The following is an 18257-nucleotide window of genomic DNA, read 5'->3' as shown; positions in this document are numbered from 1 at the left end:
ACCAGAACAAGAACAAATAGAAGGCATGTCATCAGAGCTGGCTGCTGTCTTCATGCTCCATAATTTTGAGGGTCACCACGGGCCACTGGTTAGCAGTTTGTCCCCTGAAGAAAGAAAGGTCAGGTTAGCCAAGAAGGCGACTCCAGAATATGGAGGGATCTTTCGCTTTCCCCCAACTTTAACTGTTCTACCAAAATTTAGGTTTAGGTGTACTTAGTTTTTAAAGAATTGCTTTAAATTTATTTTAAAACTTTTTTTTAAAGGTCAATCAGATCATCAAAACTCTCAGAAAACACAGTTATTATTGGTGTAGTACGCAGGTAAGATAATTTTATTTTTTTAGTGTTGAAATTCAGATGTCAGTGTAATGTGTGTTCTTAACAGAGGCCTGAGTATCAGCTTGTGTCCTGTGATAGGCATCACCCTTTCTAGTTTGGCCTTTTCCTCTTTCTCATTTTCTTTCACTTTGGCAGTTAAATTCATGGCTGGAGTTTGTACTTTCACACTAGGTTTTGTGATTTTGGACTGTCTTTCACTTTAGAACAGGGCCAACCAAGGGAGAATGCCATTCCTGAAGTATGAATGTTTTCCGGATATATTTCTTAGGGACTTCTAAAATATCTATGAGAATTTACATTATACATAATTTGGGGAAACCTTATATTTCATTTTAAAATGAGAGGTAAGAAAAGAATAAAAATAATTTAGTCTAAATTAAAATTTTTACATATCACATAGCTACGTGCTCACTCCTGTGTTCTGGCTCTTAGTGTAATCTCTGTATTTCAAGCATTAATATCTATTGCCAAAAAGCCAGTGTGAAACTAAAACAGAAAATTGTTTTAACTTTGTACATTTGATTTGTATGTTAATCTAATTCATCTAAAACTATTCATTATATGCCAATGATAATATTATATAAATTAGTAAATAAAGATGTGAGCTGTACCTGATTAGACAAAACTGTCTCTAACCATGTACTTGTTCTTTTCAAGAGTGGAGAGAGAGGAGTCGTGTGTAATGTCCCTCATTGCTGCTGGCTTCACAAGGGTATGTACTCACTTCTTTGTTATGCAAGTGTAATTCAGCATGACACATTATTTTATCTCAGCTTTAGAGCCTGGCAATAGTTTTGAATTAATTTGAAAAAGAAAATTGTCCTTGTGCTGTGTTATAGTTTGATTTAATTTTGTAATCTGGTAATCTAATAATCCACAATACTTTGCTTTCTCAGTTGCTCAAAACTTTGCCTACTAAATGCATCTAAACATAAAAAAATCTCCTTTAATTAGTTTTATTTAAACTAATTAATTAATGAGTACTTAATCTCCTTTAATTACTTATTAGTTAAAAGTTGTACCGTAGGATGTGTTGTCATAATGCTTACAGGCAGACATGCAACTTTAAAGCCAATTCAAGGATTCTGGAAGTAAGACCTCCCCAACATGGCTCCATTTCTTTCTACCCCTGGCTCTAATCTCTTGGTTTCTCTTAAGCCAAAGAGCTTATGCAGGTCAGCTAGTTGCTAGTGAGCCTTGGGAATCATGGTGGAGAGAGCTCACGTAAGGCTGATCACTGGGCAGACTTGTAGCCCAAATATCAATGAGGTCATGGAGAAACCAGACCCCTTGATTCTGGCTGGTAGCACTACCGAGTATCTGGAAGAAGCAAATACCCATCCTCCCAGAGGGAGATTCCTTCGTCTTCGGCCTCAGAGAGTCTCTGCAAATAATCATTCAAGGGCGGCAGGCAGCCCTCAGTCAGCATTAACCCATCCATCAGGAAACACAGCATTGCAAGTGGGAACTAGCAGGGGAGAGAGGCAGCGGGAGCAGGCCCTCACAGTCCTCAGAAATTAGAATTGTCAGATAAAATTGTGAAACGATTATGCTTATTATATGTAAAGAGACAAAGACAGGACAAGCTTGGAAATATCTTCAAGGAATAGGAAGCTATAAAAAGTGACGTAGCAAATTTTAAACAGAACACAATTGAATTTTGAGAAATGCACATATAATAACTGAAAATTTTAAAACTTAGTAGGTCAGAAGAAATTATCCAGCATGTGGCACAAAGATCTAAAAACAGAAAATAAGTTAGAGAAGTTTAGAAAAGTGGAGGATAGAGCGGATGGTTTAGAATCTGTATAACTGGAGATCTGGAAGAACAGGAGAGAGAATGGGGTGTTATATTTGAAGAGAATTTTCCAGAACTGATGGAAGACTATAATCCACAGATCCCAGAATTCCAAAGTAGAATACATAAAAAGAGGACATATCATAGTGAAAAAACAAACAAAGAGACAATATTAAAATCAGCCAGAGGGGAAAAAGATTAGAGCAGTAGACTTAACAGCTGGCTTCACGGCAGCAGTAGGTTGAAGTTAGAAAACAGTGGAGTAGTGTTTTCAATGTGATAAAAGAAAATAACTGCCTTCCTAGAGTGTTATACCTAGCTTGTGCTCAGGTGCTCAGCTCAGTTGCTCAGTCATATCTGACTGTTTGTGACCCCATGGACTGTAGCCTGCCAGGCTCCTCTGTGCATGGGATTTCCTAGGCAAGAATAACTACAATGGATTGCGTCTCCTGCATTGGCAGGCAAATTCTTTACCACCGTGCCACCTGGGATCCCTTATACTTAGCATAAATACTTTCAAAAATGAAGGTGAAATCAAGACTTTCAGAAATATGAAAATTGAGGCAATTTGTAACTAGCAGATTCTCAAAGGACAATTCTGGAGGATGTACTTAAAGCAGAAGCAAGATGAGTCCTAAGTCCCAAGTGGGAGGCCTGAAAGACAAGAAAGAGGAGCAAGAACCTGAATGTGGGGTGAACACAAACACACTTGTTGTTGTTGTTGTTCAGTCGCTCAGTCGTGTCCAACTCTTCACGACCCCATGGTCTGCAGCACACCAGGCTTCCCTGTCCTTCACCATCTCCCGGAGTTTGCTCAAACTCATGTTCATTTGAGTCGGTGATGCCCTCCGGCCATCTCATCCTCTGCCGCTTCCTTCTCCTTTTGCCTTCAATCTTGCCCAGCACCAGCATCTTTTCCTACTGTGTAAAGCAGTAATAACAGCATCTCATCTGACTAGAGATCACAGATGGAAAATGACCATAACCTGAGAATCCCACAGCAACCAAGTGATTGTTACCCAGCAGGGCACAAGAGGCATTCCTTTGGGCATTATATTGATACGTAAAACTCAGAGATGTATTTCCCCAGAAGCCCTGTCTGAGGAAAATAATTAAATAAGGACTTCAACCATTCAACCAATGAAGTAGAACAGAACTCTAAGATGAGGGAGAAAGTATTGGAGAGAGGTGGTGTGTGCACATAACACACATTTGTGTGTGTGTGTGTAGTGTAGAATATGTATCTTTATATGTAACTATATAACATCCAATAATACCTCAGTCTTTAAATTCTAGGGTATCTAAGTACACCCTGCCCTAGGTGTCTTCAAGGTTTCAGGGGACAAAGTGGAAGTAAACGCATTCTTGTGGCTCATCTCGCAGACAGGGAAGTGGGTGGGCAGTGAAAGGATTCTGAAGCTTTCTTCTTTGTGGGAAATGTGCAGACTAGAGCACTGCTCATGGGAGAGACTTTGTTCTGGAACTAATTGGTATCTTGTTTTCAAATAATAGTAAAGAAATCTGTGTCTACGTTTGAGATCAGTGAAAAGGAAAGTAACCAATAATAGAAAAGTTTAAGAAAACTTCTGGGGGCTTTCCTGATGGCTCAGTGGTAAAGAACCTGCTGCCTAAATAAAATACATTAATTTATTATTAAATAAATTAGATTTATTTAATAATCTAAATCCACTTAGGTTATTAAAATAATCTAATAAATTTTAGACTCTTATTACACAGTTTTATGGTTCAAACCCAGGAGACATTGGTTTGATCCCTGGTCCCTGAAGATTCCACGTGCCCTGGAGCAGAGCAGCTAAGCCCATGAGCCACCAATACTGAGCCTGTAGAGCCCAGGAGCCGCCACCACTGAAGCCCGCACATCCTAGAGCCCGTGCTCCACAATGAGAAGCCTGCCCACCGCAACTAGAGGGTAGCCCCTGCTTGTTACAGCTTGTTACAGTAAAGCCCTCACAGCAACGAAGATCCAGCATAACCAAAAATAAATTGTTTTTAAAAAGAACTGAATTAATAAAATATGGAGTTTGTGGGAATTCCTTGGTGGTCCAGTGGTTAGGACTCCACACTTCACTGCTGAGGGCCCACAGGTCAATCCCTGGTCAAGGAACCAAGATCCTTTAAGCTTTGCAGCAACCCTTGCCCAAGAAGTATGGAATTTTTAGCAACTGGATACCATTGGCATATCCTAGGAAGAGGAAACAACAGTGCGAAATCAGTGATAAACAGAGGAAGATGGGAGCAAAAGCAAGTGCATGAAAACGGGCTGGATTCTCCCATTAAAGGATAAGCCATTAGACTGGGTTATGAAAATACAATTATATGTTGTTTATAAGATAGTGATAAAAGGAAGTTAATAATAAAGAAAAAGGTAACAAGTAAATGCAAACAAAAGGAGCACAGGAATTCCAATATCAACATCAGATATGGTGGAACTTAAGACTTTGTTTTAAATACACATTTTATATACAAATTTTACATTGTTATTATTACATAGTTTTGTGGTTCTCCTTTTTTGACACCACCCTCGCCAACGTTCACACATGTCAGCACCTGTCCGCATTCCCTGACTTCCATTTGAACTTGTATGAGAACAGCCATGCTAGCCAGCGTGCAGGTGAGCATCATAAGGATACGAGGTTGGAGGTTGTGGGTCACCTGTTCCCAGCGGATCCTTGGGTCACCCCTCCTTAAACTGCCTAGGGAAGCATTCACATGAGGAAGAAACTTCCCCTGAGAACTCTGAAGTTCCTTGTGTTAGTACTCTTAGGCTACAGAACTGGCCATTCTTAACAAGGACCTTTGATGTTTCTGACTTCCCAGTGAAGCTAATGAAACTAGGAGGACAGATTATTCATTTTGCCTCTAGTTGTTTGCTTACCTATAGCTGCCATAAACAGTGACAGACTTTGTTTTCTTGGGCTCCAGAATCACTGCAGATGGTGACTGCAGCCGTGAAATTAAAAGACGCTTGCTCCTTGGAAGAAATGCTATGACCAACCTAGACAGCATATTAAAAAGCGGAGACATTCCTTTGCTGACAAATGTCTGTCTAGTCAAAGCTATGGTTTTTCCAGTAGTTATGTATGGATGTGAGAGTTGGACTATAAAGAAAGCTGAGTGCTGAAGAATGAATGCGTTTGTACTGTGGTGTTGGAGAAGACTCTTGAGAGTCCCTTGGACTGCAAGGAGATCAAACCAGTCAATCCTGAAGGAAATCAGTCCTGAATATTCGTTGGAAGGACTGATGCTGAAGCTCCAGTACTTTGGCCACCTGATGTGAAGAACTGACTCATTTAGACAAGACTCTGATGCTGGGCAAGATTGAAGGCAGGAGGACAAGGGGACGACAGAGGATAAGATGGTTGGATGGCATCACCGACTCGATGAACATGAGTTTGAGCAAGCTCTAGGAGTCAGTGATGGACAGGGAAGCCTGGCATGCTGCAGTCCATGGGGTAACCAAGAGTTGGACAACTGAGCAACTGAACTGAACTGATAGCTGCCAGGAGTCATTAAGCTTTTTATTTGTATGAAGTTGCATAAGCAATATTGGAAATACGTGTTTAAAATTCTGTACAAGGAAGTCCATCAGCATAGCTTCATGGACTGCAAAGTATATCCCGGTAGAAAGTCTAGTTAACCATGGGCCTCGTGTTTTCATAGTACAATTGTGTTATCATTAAACTAATTGTAAAATTCAAAGGTTACTGACACATACTCTCTCCCTGCCCTCTCACCTGCACTACTTAATCAAGGTATTCCCTGCTGCCTCTGCCAGAATTGTGGTTAAGTGCATGTCTCTATGAAAAACACTTCCATGCAAAAAGTACAGGTTTGAAATAGTCATTTTAGAGGTCTGTGACTTAGGAAATATGGATGTAGTAGTCTCACCACTTAGTAAGTGACGAATCCAACTAGGTGACCAGTCCTCCAAGACCACACGAGGTAACTTGTCTTCTCACGCAGAGTCCCATACTGTCGGGTATCAGAAGGATACTGAGGTGACAGAGGGCACAGATTGCAGAGCATTCAGGCCTGGAGGCAAGGTGGTTTTCCCAAGTCTCATGGCTGGGAGGCAGTGTGGCCCAGGCTTGAGCCCAACCTCAGACCTGAAAGCCATCACTGCACTGTGATCTCTGGATTCATAGGGCAGACAGCTTTTCTGTAAATGGCCATAGTTCAGGATCCACAGTGGATGCACACTTGCTTACCTCCTCAGTTGGACTTGGCAGTTAAGCTTTCTGACTAAAATCTCAGAGGTTAGGGATTTTCCCCCCCTCTTTTTTATTTTTTCAGTTATGAAAACATGATAACACATTTACAGGAGACTTGGAAAATACAGAACAAAGTTACATATAGTTCCAGTATATATATTACAATTGTTTTTTTTTAAGTAGATAAATTAAGATTTTTTAGTTGTAGTTTCAATATCAAACTCTTAAATTAATAGAATGCATGTACAGAGAAGTAGAATCTTATGTAGACCTGAAAAGCACCATGAACCAATTTGAAATAATTATGATTTATTATACAATTTATTATACAATTATACAATTTATTATACAATTATACAATATATTATACAATATTATACAGTAGGATACAAATTCTATTCAAGCTCCCATAGATTATAAACTAGGAGACACTGAAAGATAGATATCCAGGGACATAAGACCAGGTGCAAAAATTTGGTGGTCTAAAGTTATTAAAATCATACAGAGTCTGTTCTCTTATCACTGTGAAATTATGTTAGAGATCAATATCAAAAGATATTTGAGAATAACCCAATCCACATATTTTCAAGTGAAGTGTAACTTTACCAAGAGAGATCTTTGACTTAGCCATTGAGAGCCTCAATAAAGTAAGAAGACTGAAAAAACACAGGGTGATTCAAGATAAGAAAGCATTTAAATGTGAAATTAGTATCAAAATTAGAAATTAATATCAAAGATACCTTAAAAATCCTAGGCATTTGGAAATTAAATGTCCACTTTTAAATGATGGATATATCTAAGAAGCCATAGCAAGGAAAATTAGAAATATATTTGTATTGGAATAAAAATGAAAAGAGAATTTACCAGAATTTGTTGCATGCATCTGAAGCTGCTCAGTGTAATTAAATACAGTGTGGAGTCTTGAATAAGGTATGAAAACAAATAATGGACACTAACAAAATTTTGTGAAATTTAACAAAATCTGTATTTAGTTAATAATACTGTATCACATGTTAATTTCTTGTTTGTTTTTTATAATATTGTATTTCTTTATATCCTCAGAATTGGATTAGAAGTTTCAAGCCTCATTCAAAAAAATTGTTTTAATGTGACTAAGATAAACTTTCTAGACTTTTAGCAGTGCAGTAATACTATATGCCAGAATACATGGAACTATGTCAAAGTTTTGAGTGAATATAAATTAGAAATCTAGCATCCTATTCATACTAAGTCAATTAAGTAGAATCAAAATGTCATAAATGTTTTAGATAGGCAAACATTTATGTTTTCTAAAATATATCTAATACATACTATTTATGTTTACAAAAGCTTTTTGACTGCACTTGGTAAAGGCTTGAGAAAGAACATTAAAAAAAGATGAGAAATTGGAAAACGTAAGTGAAATATGAACACTGAATATGAAATAGAAAAAGTGAAACCATCTAGATAAAAGTAAAAGATCATCATATAATCCAGTTGTTTCTAAACATAGCTGCTCATTAGAAACACATCTGGAGCTTTGGAGAGAAAAAGCAAAACCTGGGCATTTGTATTTTTCAAAAAATTCCAAGATCATTCTGATACACATCTGGATTTTAAAAAGTGATTACAGATTTTCTTATTAAATGGTAGTTTTAGTGATACAGAATTCTATTATTTTCTGTTGACCAATCATAGTACAATGGTATTAAGCAAATGATAGTTACATAATCCCTGTAGTAAAAGATATTTATCAGTTTTCACAATCAATAGTCTGACAAAAAATAAAAGATCATTACAATTGCAAGCCATAAGGAAAACATGATTAGCTGAACAGTATAAAATAATTTCATACGGTTTGGGGGTTAAGTAGAGTGATGTGGTAAGAGGAAGTGCATACATGCACATGTTTTCATCTGCCAGCCAGTCTATGTCTTTTTGTTGGTGCATTTAATCCATTTACATTTGAAGTAATTATCGATATTTATGACCTATTACCATTTTAATTGTTTTGGGTTTATTTTGTGTAGGTCTTTTCCTTATCTTGTGTTTCCTGCCTAGAGAAGTTCCTTTAGCATTTGTTGTAAAGCTAATTTGGTGGTGCTGAATTCTTTTAACTTTTGCTTGTCTGTAAAGCTTTTGATTTCTCCATCAAATCTGAATGAGGGTCTTGCTGGGTAGAGTATTCTTGGTTGTAGGTTCTTCTCTCATCACTTTCAATATATCATGCCATTCCCTTCTGGCTTGTAGAGTTTCTGTTGAGAAATCAGCTGATGGTCTTATGGGAATTCCCTTTTTTGCTGTTTGTTGTTTTTCTCTTGCTGTTTTAGTATTTTATATTTGTCTTTAATTCTTGTCAGTTTGATCACTGTGTGTGCTTGCTCCTCCTTGGATTTTTCCTACCTGGGACTCTCTGTGCTTCCTGGACTTGGTTGACTATTTCCTTTCCCATGGTAAGGAAGTTTTCAGCTATTATCTCTTCAGATATCTTCTCCCGTCCTTTCTCTCGTCTCCTTCTGGGACCCCTAAAATGCAAATGTTGATGCATTTAATGTTGTCCCAGAGGTCCCTTAGGCTATCTTCGTTTTTTTTTTCCATTCTTATTTGTATATTCTGTTCTGCATCAGTGATTTCCACCATTCTGTCTCCAGGTCACTTATCCATTCTGCCTCAGTTATTCTGCTATTGATTCCTTCCAGGGTATTGTTCCTCTCTGTTTGTTCTTTACTTCTAGGTCTTTGGTAAATGTTTCTTGCTTCTTCTCCATTATTTTTCTAAGATCCTGGATCATCTTTACTATCATTATTCTGAATTTTTTTTTTTCTGGAAAGTTGCCTGTCTCCACTGCATTTAGTTATTTTTGTGGGGTTTTATCTTGTCCCTTCATCTGGGACATAACCTTCTGCTTTTTCATCCTGATTAACTTTCTGTAATATGGTTTTCATTCTAGCCACTATGGGATTGTGGTTCTTCTTACTTCTTATGTCTGCCCTTTGGTGGATGAGGCTAAGAGGCTTGTGTAAGCCTCCTGATGGGAGAGACTAGCATGGGAAAACTGGGTGTTGCTCTGGTGGGCAGGGCTCAGTAAAGCTTTAATCCAATTATCTGCTGATGGGCGGGGTTTCAGTCCCTCCCTTTTAGTTTTTTGGCTTGAGGCAACCCAGCCCTGGGGGCTACAGGCTCTATGGTAGGGTTAATGGCGCCCTCCAAGGGGCCCCTTCCAGGATTGCTGCTGCCAGTGTCCCTGTCCCCTCGGTGAGCCACTGCCAACCCACGCCTCTGCAGGAGACCCTCCAACAGTCACAGGTAGGTCTGGTTCAGTCCCCTGCATCCTCCCCCTGGGTCATGGTGTGCACCAGATATTTTGTTTGTGTCCTCCAAGAGTGGAGTCTCTGTTTCCCCCTGTTCTGTGGCAGTCCTGTGATCAATTCCCGCAGGTCTTCAAAGTCAGATTCTCAGGATTCCCAGTCCCTTTGCCAGACCCCCAGTCTGGGAAGCCTGATGTGGGGCTCAGCCTTCACAACAGCAGAAGAACTTCTTTGGTATTATTATTCTCCAGTTTGTGGGTCGTCCACTCGGCAGGGATGGGATTTGATTTTATCATGATTGCATCCCTCCTACCATCTGATTGGGGCTTCTTCTTTGTCTTTGGACGTGGGGTATCTTTTTTTGGTGGGTTCCAGCATCCTCCTGTTGATGGTTGTTCAACAGCTAGTTGCAATTTTGGTGCTCTCGCAGGAGGAGATGCGCGCACGTCCTTCTACTTTGCCATCTTGAACCAGAACCTTGAGGTTAGGGTTTGGTGTCTCTTGCCCTAGTCGTGCATTAGAACTCCCTCAGAAGCGTCCCTGAGGAGGTCCTGGTTCTGTTGGTTTGGGGAGGGGCCTGCACGCTGGTGTTACTTTTTAGATTGCAGGGAGTTCTAATGTGCAGCCAGGGATGCAGATGCACTGGGGGTGGGGGGCCCCCGTGTGGGTGATGTGTTCTGGGGAGAGGCAGGTTGAGTTGGCTGGGTGCTAGTGGCCCTACCCCTCTCATGGGCTGGGATGGGGTGAAGAGACCAGCTGCTGCTCAAGCTGAAGGAACAGCAGCCTGATTCCTGAAGCTCCTTTGGCCTGACGCCCTTCTCTACCCTCCACAACCCCATGGAATCCTCAGGACATGAATGAAACCTGCAGAAGGCAGGAAAGACAGGATGTTTAGACACAGAGCCAAGCAGAGGTAGCAAGGTGGGGAGCAGACGGCAGGAGAAAAATGCAGTCCTTCTATCCACATGCACTGGTTTTCTAGCCTGAACATCCACCTTTGGGATAAAGATGTTTGGATGTACACACCCAGTGAGAACTCTGGCCACATGCACAGGAGGCTGTGACACACGATACACATGGCTCCCTGTCCCAGGATGTCGCCTGCAAAACAGGTGAGGCCGGGCAAGTGTGGGGATAGCTGGGGACCCCTGCCCATCTCAGGTCCCCCACCTCTTGTCTCCTGGCGTGGCACACTCTGTGCCCCAGAAATCTCACTGCTGTTCCTGCCCTGTCAGCGGTGGGCACCTGTGCAGATGAGCAGTGTTCTTGGGTGTTCCTGTGGGGTCGTGACTAACTGAGAGAGCTGCAGGGCCATTACTCTCTCTCTCTCTCTTTTTAATAATTTTGTTTATGTATGGCCTTCCTGGATCTTCATTGCTACACAGGCTTTTTCTCTAGTCCCAGCGAATGGAGGCTCCTTTCTGGTTGTGGTTCACAGGTGTCTTATTGCAGTGGCTTCTCTTGTTGCAGAGCACAGGCTCTAGGGTACATGGCTTCAGTAGTGGTGGTGTGAGGCTTAGTTGCTCCGTGACATGTGTGATCTTCCTGGACCAAGGATCAAGCCTGTGTCCCCTGCACTGGCAGGTGGGTTCTTAACCACCAAGCCGCCAGGACGTCCCAAGGCCAGCACTCTTAGCCCTCCCAGTTGGTGGGAGCTGGCGGGCATGTCCCCTGTCTGACTTGTGTGGTTAGGAATGGTTGTGTTTGGCCTGCGGGCCTAGGGACCATCATGCCCAGGGCCAGCAGGGCTGGCTCTCCCTCCCAGGGGCCCGCAGTGCCTGTGTGTTCATGCAGCAGTCTGCAGGCACAGTGCTTTCTCGTGGTCATTGTCAGAGATGTAGGGTGGTCTTGTTTTGCGGGTAAGGAAGCAGGCTCTGGAAGCTTCAGGGCCTCGTAGAGGATCATACAGCTCTAAGACATGAACCAGGGGCTGGGCTCTTAGGTTACTTGACACACAGATAAGATCATGGTTCCAACAGGGGGATGTCTGCCTTCACTGGTGGTAGAAGGAGCACCACAAGAGGCCCCATGCCCCAGGCTGGTCTGGCTTTGGCTTGTGGATAGTGACCTTCATATACCCTACCTCTGAGGCCTCAGCTTCCTCCTCACCAGATAGAATATTATCCATGTGTTGAGCAGGTGAAATCAAGAGTGTGCCACAGAAACGGGGGCAAGTAAATACAAATATTACAGCAGAGTGGAATTATGCGATGGTACATAGTGACGTGTAAGATGTCTTCATGAAATTCTTAATCTGGTGGGATGGGCTCAGGCTTCCTATTTCCATGTGGTCTGCTTTGTTGAGATGTTTTCATCATGTAGAGAATGGTTAGTGTCCGCAGGAATAGGAGCGCCTGGGGGAAGCCATGGCTCTGCAAGTCCCTCTGCTGTGAAGGATGATCCTTTGTCAGCTTAGCTGAGCTGCTGTTTGATGTTAGTACAGGGAAATGTTGCCTAGTGGGAGTGACTTCTGTGACACAGCTGCGAAGAGGTGTGCAAGTATGTTTTTGCTTACTGTGAGCTTGTGGAGCTCGAAAGAGGACAAAATACTGTTCATCTAAGTGACGAGACTCCAAAAGTTAATATAAATGGGACTTGCGTTAATAAATTTCTTCCTTTTGCATATTCTAGCCTCTACCAGTGACATGTAGACATCAAAAAAATCCTCATAGCTCAAGGCACTGAAAGAAAAGTATTCTTAAGCCCTGGTTTTTTTCCCTTGAGCTTTTTTTTAGTGGAAGAATAGTTGATTTACACTGTTGTGTTAGAACAACACAGAAAAGTGTACATAAAAGTGATTTAGTCATATATATATATATATGCTGTTCTTCAGCTGTTCAGTCATGTCTGAGTCTTTGTGACTCCATGGACTACAGCATGCCATGCTTCCCCATCCTTCACCATCTCCCAGTTTGCTCAGATCTGTGTCCATTAAGCTGGTGATACCATCTAACCATCTCATCCTCTTCTGCCCGCTTCTCCTTTTGCCTTTAATCTTTCCCAGAATCAAGGTCTCTTCCGATGAGTTGGCTCTTTGCATCAGGTGGCCTAAGTATATACATACGTGTATATATACTTTTTCAGATTCTCTTCCATTAATGGTTTTACAAGATACTGAAATGTAGTTTCCTGTGATACATAGTAGGACCTTGTTTTCCTGTCTTCCATACAGTAGGGTGTACCTATTAATTTCAAGTTCCTACTTTATCCATCCCCACATCCCTTCCCCTTTGGTAACTGTAAGTTTTTTTTCTATGTCTGAGTTTGTTTGTGTTTTGTGAATAAATTCATTTTTATATTTTTAGAACCCACATATAGGTGGTATCATATGATATTTGTCTTTTTCTTTCTTACTTCACTTAGTATGCTGATCTCTGGGTTTATCCATGTTGCTGCAAATGGCATTGTTTCATTTTTTATGGCCGAGTAATATTCTATTACACACACCCACCCACACACCTTCTTTATCCATTTGTCTGTCAGTGGACACTTAGGAGGTTGCTTCCCATCTCAGCTTTTGTAGATAGTGCTGCTATGAACTTGGGGATACACACACCTTCTTTAACACACACACACCCCTTCTTACTTGGGGATACACACACCTTCTTTAACACACACACACCCCTTCTTTATCCGTTCCTCTGTCAGTGGACACTTAGGAGGTTGCTTCCATGTCTCGGCTGTTGTAGATCGTGCCGCTATGAACTTGAGGGTGCATGTCTTTTCAAATTATAGTTTTCTCTGGATATGCCCAAGAATGAACCCTGTTTTTCTTATTCATTTATTGACTACTTAATTGAGATACAATTCACTTTCCATGTAATTCAGCTATTTATTTAAAGTTGATATAACATTTTTATAGAAGAAATACATAACTAATTATAACATGATTTTCCATGTCTTCGTTTCACTTGACGGTGTATCTTGTGCATCATTCCATATACGTTCACATCCCCACCACCGCGTGCTGTTCCGTTAAATGGTTATACTAGTTTTAAAAAACTATTTTAAAGATTTTTAATTTTATTTTTCTCTTTCCAGCAAACACTTTCCCTTTTCTTTCTTTCCTCCTTTCTGCCTTTTTTTCTCTAATGAGGTACAGTTGATCAATTCAGCCACTTAAAGTATACAATTCAGTGGTTTCTTAATATGTTCTCAGGTATGTGCAAGCAGTATTTTTTAAATGCTGATTTGGTATTGTAAGTTTTCATCTCATTTCCTGTTTATCATTGAAGATAAGTTATTTTTTAGATGTCAGATACCAAATTGAGAAGTCTGTTGGAAAGCATTATTTGTGTATAATAATTTAAAGGTACATGTGTGTTGATCCACACCATCCCCTTTCTGTTTGTAGAGGTATATAGAAAACCCCAGCCCCATGGCCTGTTACAATGAACTGCTCCAGCTGGAGTTTGGAGAGGTGCGCTCACAGCTGAAACTCAGGTAATTCTGCTGCTTCGGGAGAGCCCACCATACCGCCCAGGGTGTGGCTGCAACTGAGGTCTTGAGTGTGGGCAGCTGGCTCCATTGTGGCTGTTACTGACTTCCTGCTAAAATAGGATGGAGCGGTGGGAAAGCACCTCTCCTTGCATAAGACTTTCAGAGTCTGCCTGGATGTCTAACAGATAGGCATGTTAGTGATGTGAGACTTAACGTTTAAAGACGGGGCTCCAGTGGGGACTCCTGGTGATCCAGTGTTTGAAATTCAGTACTCTCACTGCCAGGACCCCAGGTTTGATCCCTGGTTGGGGAACTAAGATCCCACAAACTGCATGGCACAGCCAAAAAAAAACAGATGGGGCACCAAAATAATAGCAAATGAAAAAGCAGGATGTGAAAGTATATATATTGAATTACCTGTTTTGTTTTTTAATTAAAAATTCTTTTTGATATGTACATACATATTTCCGGTAGGTGACATGTTTTCTTTTCTACAATAAACATTTTGTAATTTGCTCTTGCTAAACAGTTTTTTTTTTTTTTTTACCTGAAAAGAATATAAACCTAGTTCTTTGTAGAGTGAGAAAAGCAGCAAAATTAGTAAAATTATCTGAGGTTGACAGAAGTGGAAAAAAAATGTCAGTAGCTCTTTCTCATCCTCAGTCTCTTCCTTGGGTTCTGTTTGACATTTCCTTTACCAGGATCCAAGAGAGAATGGAATCACTCTGTCTGTACATGCTCAGGGGGAGATAAGGGAGTTAGAATTTGGAGTATAAAGATTGGCGGGGACCAGCACAGGGTACCACATGCGGAGAAGAAAATACTTCATAGACGAAACGAAATGAAACGTGAGGTAGCAGAGAAGTGCTGTGAGCAGAGATGTTTCAGGGCTGGTGAGGTCTACAAAAGAGCTCCTTTTTGTTGCTAAACTCTTCAGGGTAGCTTGAGATGGATGGCTGGCCTTGAGCCTGCCCCTTTCCTTACTCCTGGGTCTTCCACAGCTTGGCTGCCACAGTCCCGCTGTGAGCCATGGAGCTTATTGTTGGCAGAAACCGATACCCAGGGAGGTTAACTGCCTTTCGTCCCAGCTCTCACACGTGGCACAGGACAAAGGTCATCCTCTGGCTGTAACCCACAGCTTCAGAGCTGCACTCACCGTCTCTCCTCATGCTGTGCTTTGTCTCTGGTGTGCCAGCTGACAGCCAGAGGGAGAGGTCTGCTGTGCAGGGAGATAGGATGATAGGACAGGGAAGGGGTGAGTGTGGGGCTGAGAATTGAGGGCCATAGAGAGAGACTTCATCTGAGATACTAAAGTACACTAAAAAGCTATGTGTCACAAGCATCTCTGTGTTACTGCTAGATCAGTAACCTAGAAATGTAAAGTCTAGAAACGAGCATGAGTGTATTTAAGAACTGAGAACATAAGTATATATGTTCACCATGGCAGTTCAAATCCACACAGGAAAGGGTAAATTTTTCCAGTGAACAGAATTGTGACAATTTATTAACTATGTGGAAAGAAAATTAAGTTATATCCCAATCTCACACCCAGTTCCAAAATAAACTGCAGGGTGCATCATGTTAAAAAGTAGGGCCACAAAAGTACTAAAAGTGTAAGTGAACATATGTCATTGGATAATGAAGCCTTGGTAAACCCAGTGTGGTGTTAAAAAGATTGCATAAAGGAAGAGAAGCAGATTAGGCAAGATAAAAATGTTAAGCTTGTCCCAGTGAAAACACCTTGTGTGTTAAGTTGCTTCTTTCGTGTCTGACGCTTTGTAACCCTATGGACTGTGGCCTGCCAGGCTTGTCTGTCCATGGGATTCTCCAGGCAAGAAACCTGGAGCAGGTTGCCATTTCCTCCTCCATGGGATCTTTACAACTCAGGGATCAAATGATCCAGTGATTGAATCCACATCTCTTGTGTCTCCTGCATTAGCAGGTAGATTCTTTACCACTACCTCCACCTGGGAAGCCCTGGTGGCTCAGACGGTAAAAATACCTTAACACCAGGCTCCTCTGTCCATGGGACTTCCCAGGCAAGAAACCTGGAGTGGGTTGCCATTTCCTCCTCCAGGGGATTTTCCTGACCCAGGGATTGAACCCACATCTCTTGCATCTCCTGCATTGGCAGCTGGGTTCTTTACCTCTGGCACCACCTGGGAAGCCCACATAATGTTAAAAATTTAGACAAATAGCAAACTAGGAAAAATACATTCATAACGTTCAGGACAGACAGATGAATATCCTAAATATGTAAAGAGCTTTGATGAATCAGTTTAAAGATAGAAACACCCAGTATAAAAAAATTACACGTGTATACTTGTGGCGGATTCATTTCGATATTTGGCAAAACTAATACAATATTGTAAAGTTTAAAAATAAAATAAAATTTAAAAAATAGTAATAAAAATAATAAAATGGAAAAAAAATTACAAAGGACATGTCATAAACAAGCAGTTTATAAGAGTTATTAATGGCCAGTGAACATGAAAAAAATGTTCAGCTTCAGTAGTAACCAAAGAAATTAAAATGATTCACCATTTTTTATTTACCAGATCAGCAAAAATTTAAAAACGTGATAAAACCCAGTAGGGCTTCTCACAGATCCATCTCCTCCTAGCTTGCTATATCAGAGGTAGAAACTTCTTATTTTTCATTCTTGTTTTTTTAAATAATAGCTTTATTGGGCTAATTCACATATATGCCAAGAAAGAAGGACTAGTTTTTATTGGCTAAGCTGTTTTGTCTTATTTACCTAGATAGCTTAGTAATACCAGGAATAATGTAACAGCACTATATGAACAATTACGAATTTTATGAAGAAGTAGACAGTTGCATTCTTTTTTTCATCATCTGAGGCATATGCAAAAAAAAGAAAAAAAAGCTGAAAGCAACCTAAATGTGTAGTAATGGAAAATTTGTTTGAATGAATTATTGTATAACTTTAGAATATTACATATGTTATTAAAAGTGATGATAAGGAACTAATTAATGATATGGAAACATATTAATATATTTTTTCAGTGGGACAAGATTATAAAACTGTAGGGTATGATTATATTTTTATAAATATATATATATTTTGCATGTATATTTATATAAGAAATTGCGTAGAACACCAATTGATTTGTGTAGGTGTTGGGATTTCAGATGATTTAATCTCATTTATTTTTAAACAGATTTATTGAGATATAAATCTGTATAAGGAGAAGGTAATGGCACCCCACTCCAGTACTCTTGCCTGGAAAATCCCATGGACGGAGGAGCCTGGTAGGCTGCAGTACACAGGGTCGCTAAGAGTTGAACATAACTGAGCGATTTCACTTTCACTTTTCACTTTCGTGCATTGGAGAAGGAAATGGCAACCCACTCCAGTGTTCTTGCCTGGAGAATCCCAGGGACAGGGGAGCCTTGTGGGCTGCCGTCTATGGGGTCACACAGAGTCGGACACGACTGAAGCGACTTAGCATTAGCAGTAGCATTGAGATATAATTCACGTTCTATACAATTCACCCATTTGAAGTGCCCCGTTCAGTGGCTTTGAGTATATTCACAGAGTTGTGCAACCACCGCCACAGTTTTAGAACATTTCCATGACCTCCGGCCCTAGATAACCACTAATCTAATTTCTCCGTATATATAGATTTGCCTATTCTGGACATTTCATTAAAATAGAATCACGCAATATGTGGCCCTTTTGTGACTGGCTTCTTTTAACTTAGCATCATGTTTTTTAAGATTCATCCATATTATGGCACACGTGAGGACTGTGTTTCCTTTTATATCTGAATAGTATTCCATTGTGTGGACACATCACATTTTATTCATCCATTCATAAGTTGATGGACATTAGGGTTGTTTCCACTTATGGGCTGTAAGTTTTTCTGTGGATGTATGTTTTCTTTTCTGTAGGGTACCTACCTAGGAGTAAAATTGGTTACTCTGTGCTTAACAGCTTGTGGAACTGCCAGACTGTTTTCCAAAGCAGCTGTATCATTTTACATTCCTACCAGCAGTGTATGAGGGTTCCTTACCAACACTGTCTTTGATTATAGCCATCCTAGTGGGTATGATGTAGTATTTCATTTATTTTCATTTTCTAATTAAAAAAAAAAAAACCGTTGTTACCTGTGTAACTCAAAAATGTTTTCAACCACCA

At 40.6% G+C, this 18257-nt stretch overlaps 1 protein-coding gene across 21 annotated transcripts in view; it reads left to right on the top strand.

Annotated features, from left to right (window-relative positions):
• The window catches only part of PDE8A (phosphodiesterase 8A), a 148383-nt gene that overhangs the window by 92920 nt on the left and 37206 nt on the right, over positions 1 to 18257 (top strand). For 13 of the 21 annotated variants that reach the window (XM_086364373.1, XM_086364369.1, XM_086364371.1 and 10 more), the window contains 3 exons: positions 264 to 320; positions 996 to 1050; positions 14010 to 14098. In XM_086364373.1, the coding sequence (XP_086220499.1) occupies positions 264 to 320; positions 996 to 1050; positions 14010 to 14098 (201 nt within the window). Of the gene's footprint in view, positions 1 to 263; positions 321 to 995; positions 1051 to 9133; positions 10768 to 14009; positions 14099 to 18257 lie in introns of those variants that run through there. The other 8 variants (XM_086364375.1, XM_086364366.1, XM_086364365.1 and 5 more) reach the window with 4 other exon arrangements.

Source organism: Bos grunniens, chromosome 21, assembly GCF_055505025.1.
Source record: "Bos grunniens cultivar Pamir isolate PY7600 chromosome 21, Bosgru_T2T1.0, whole genome shotgun sequence".
Taxonomy (NCBI): Eukaryota; Metazoa; Chordata; class Mammalia; order Artiodactyla; family Bovidae; genus Bos; species Bos grunniens.
The sequence above is the reverse complement of the archived record's forward strand: the minus strand, read 5'-3'. Positions and strand labels throughout refer to the sequence as shown.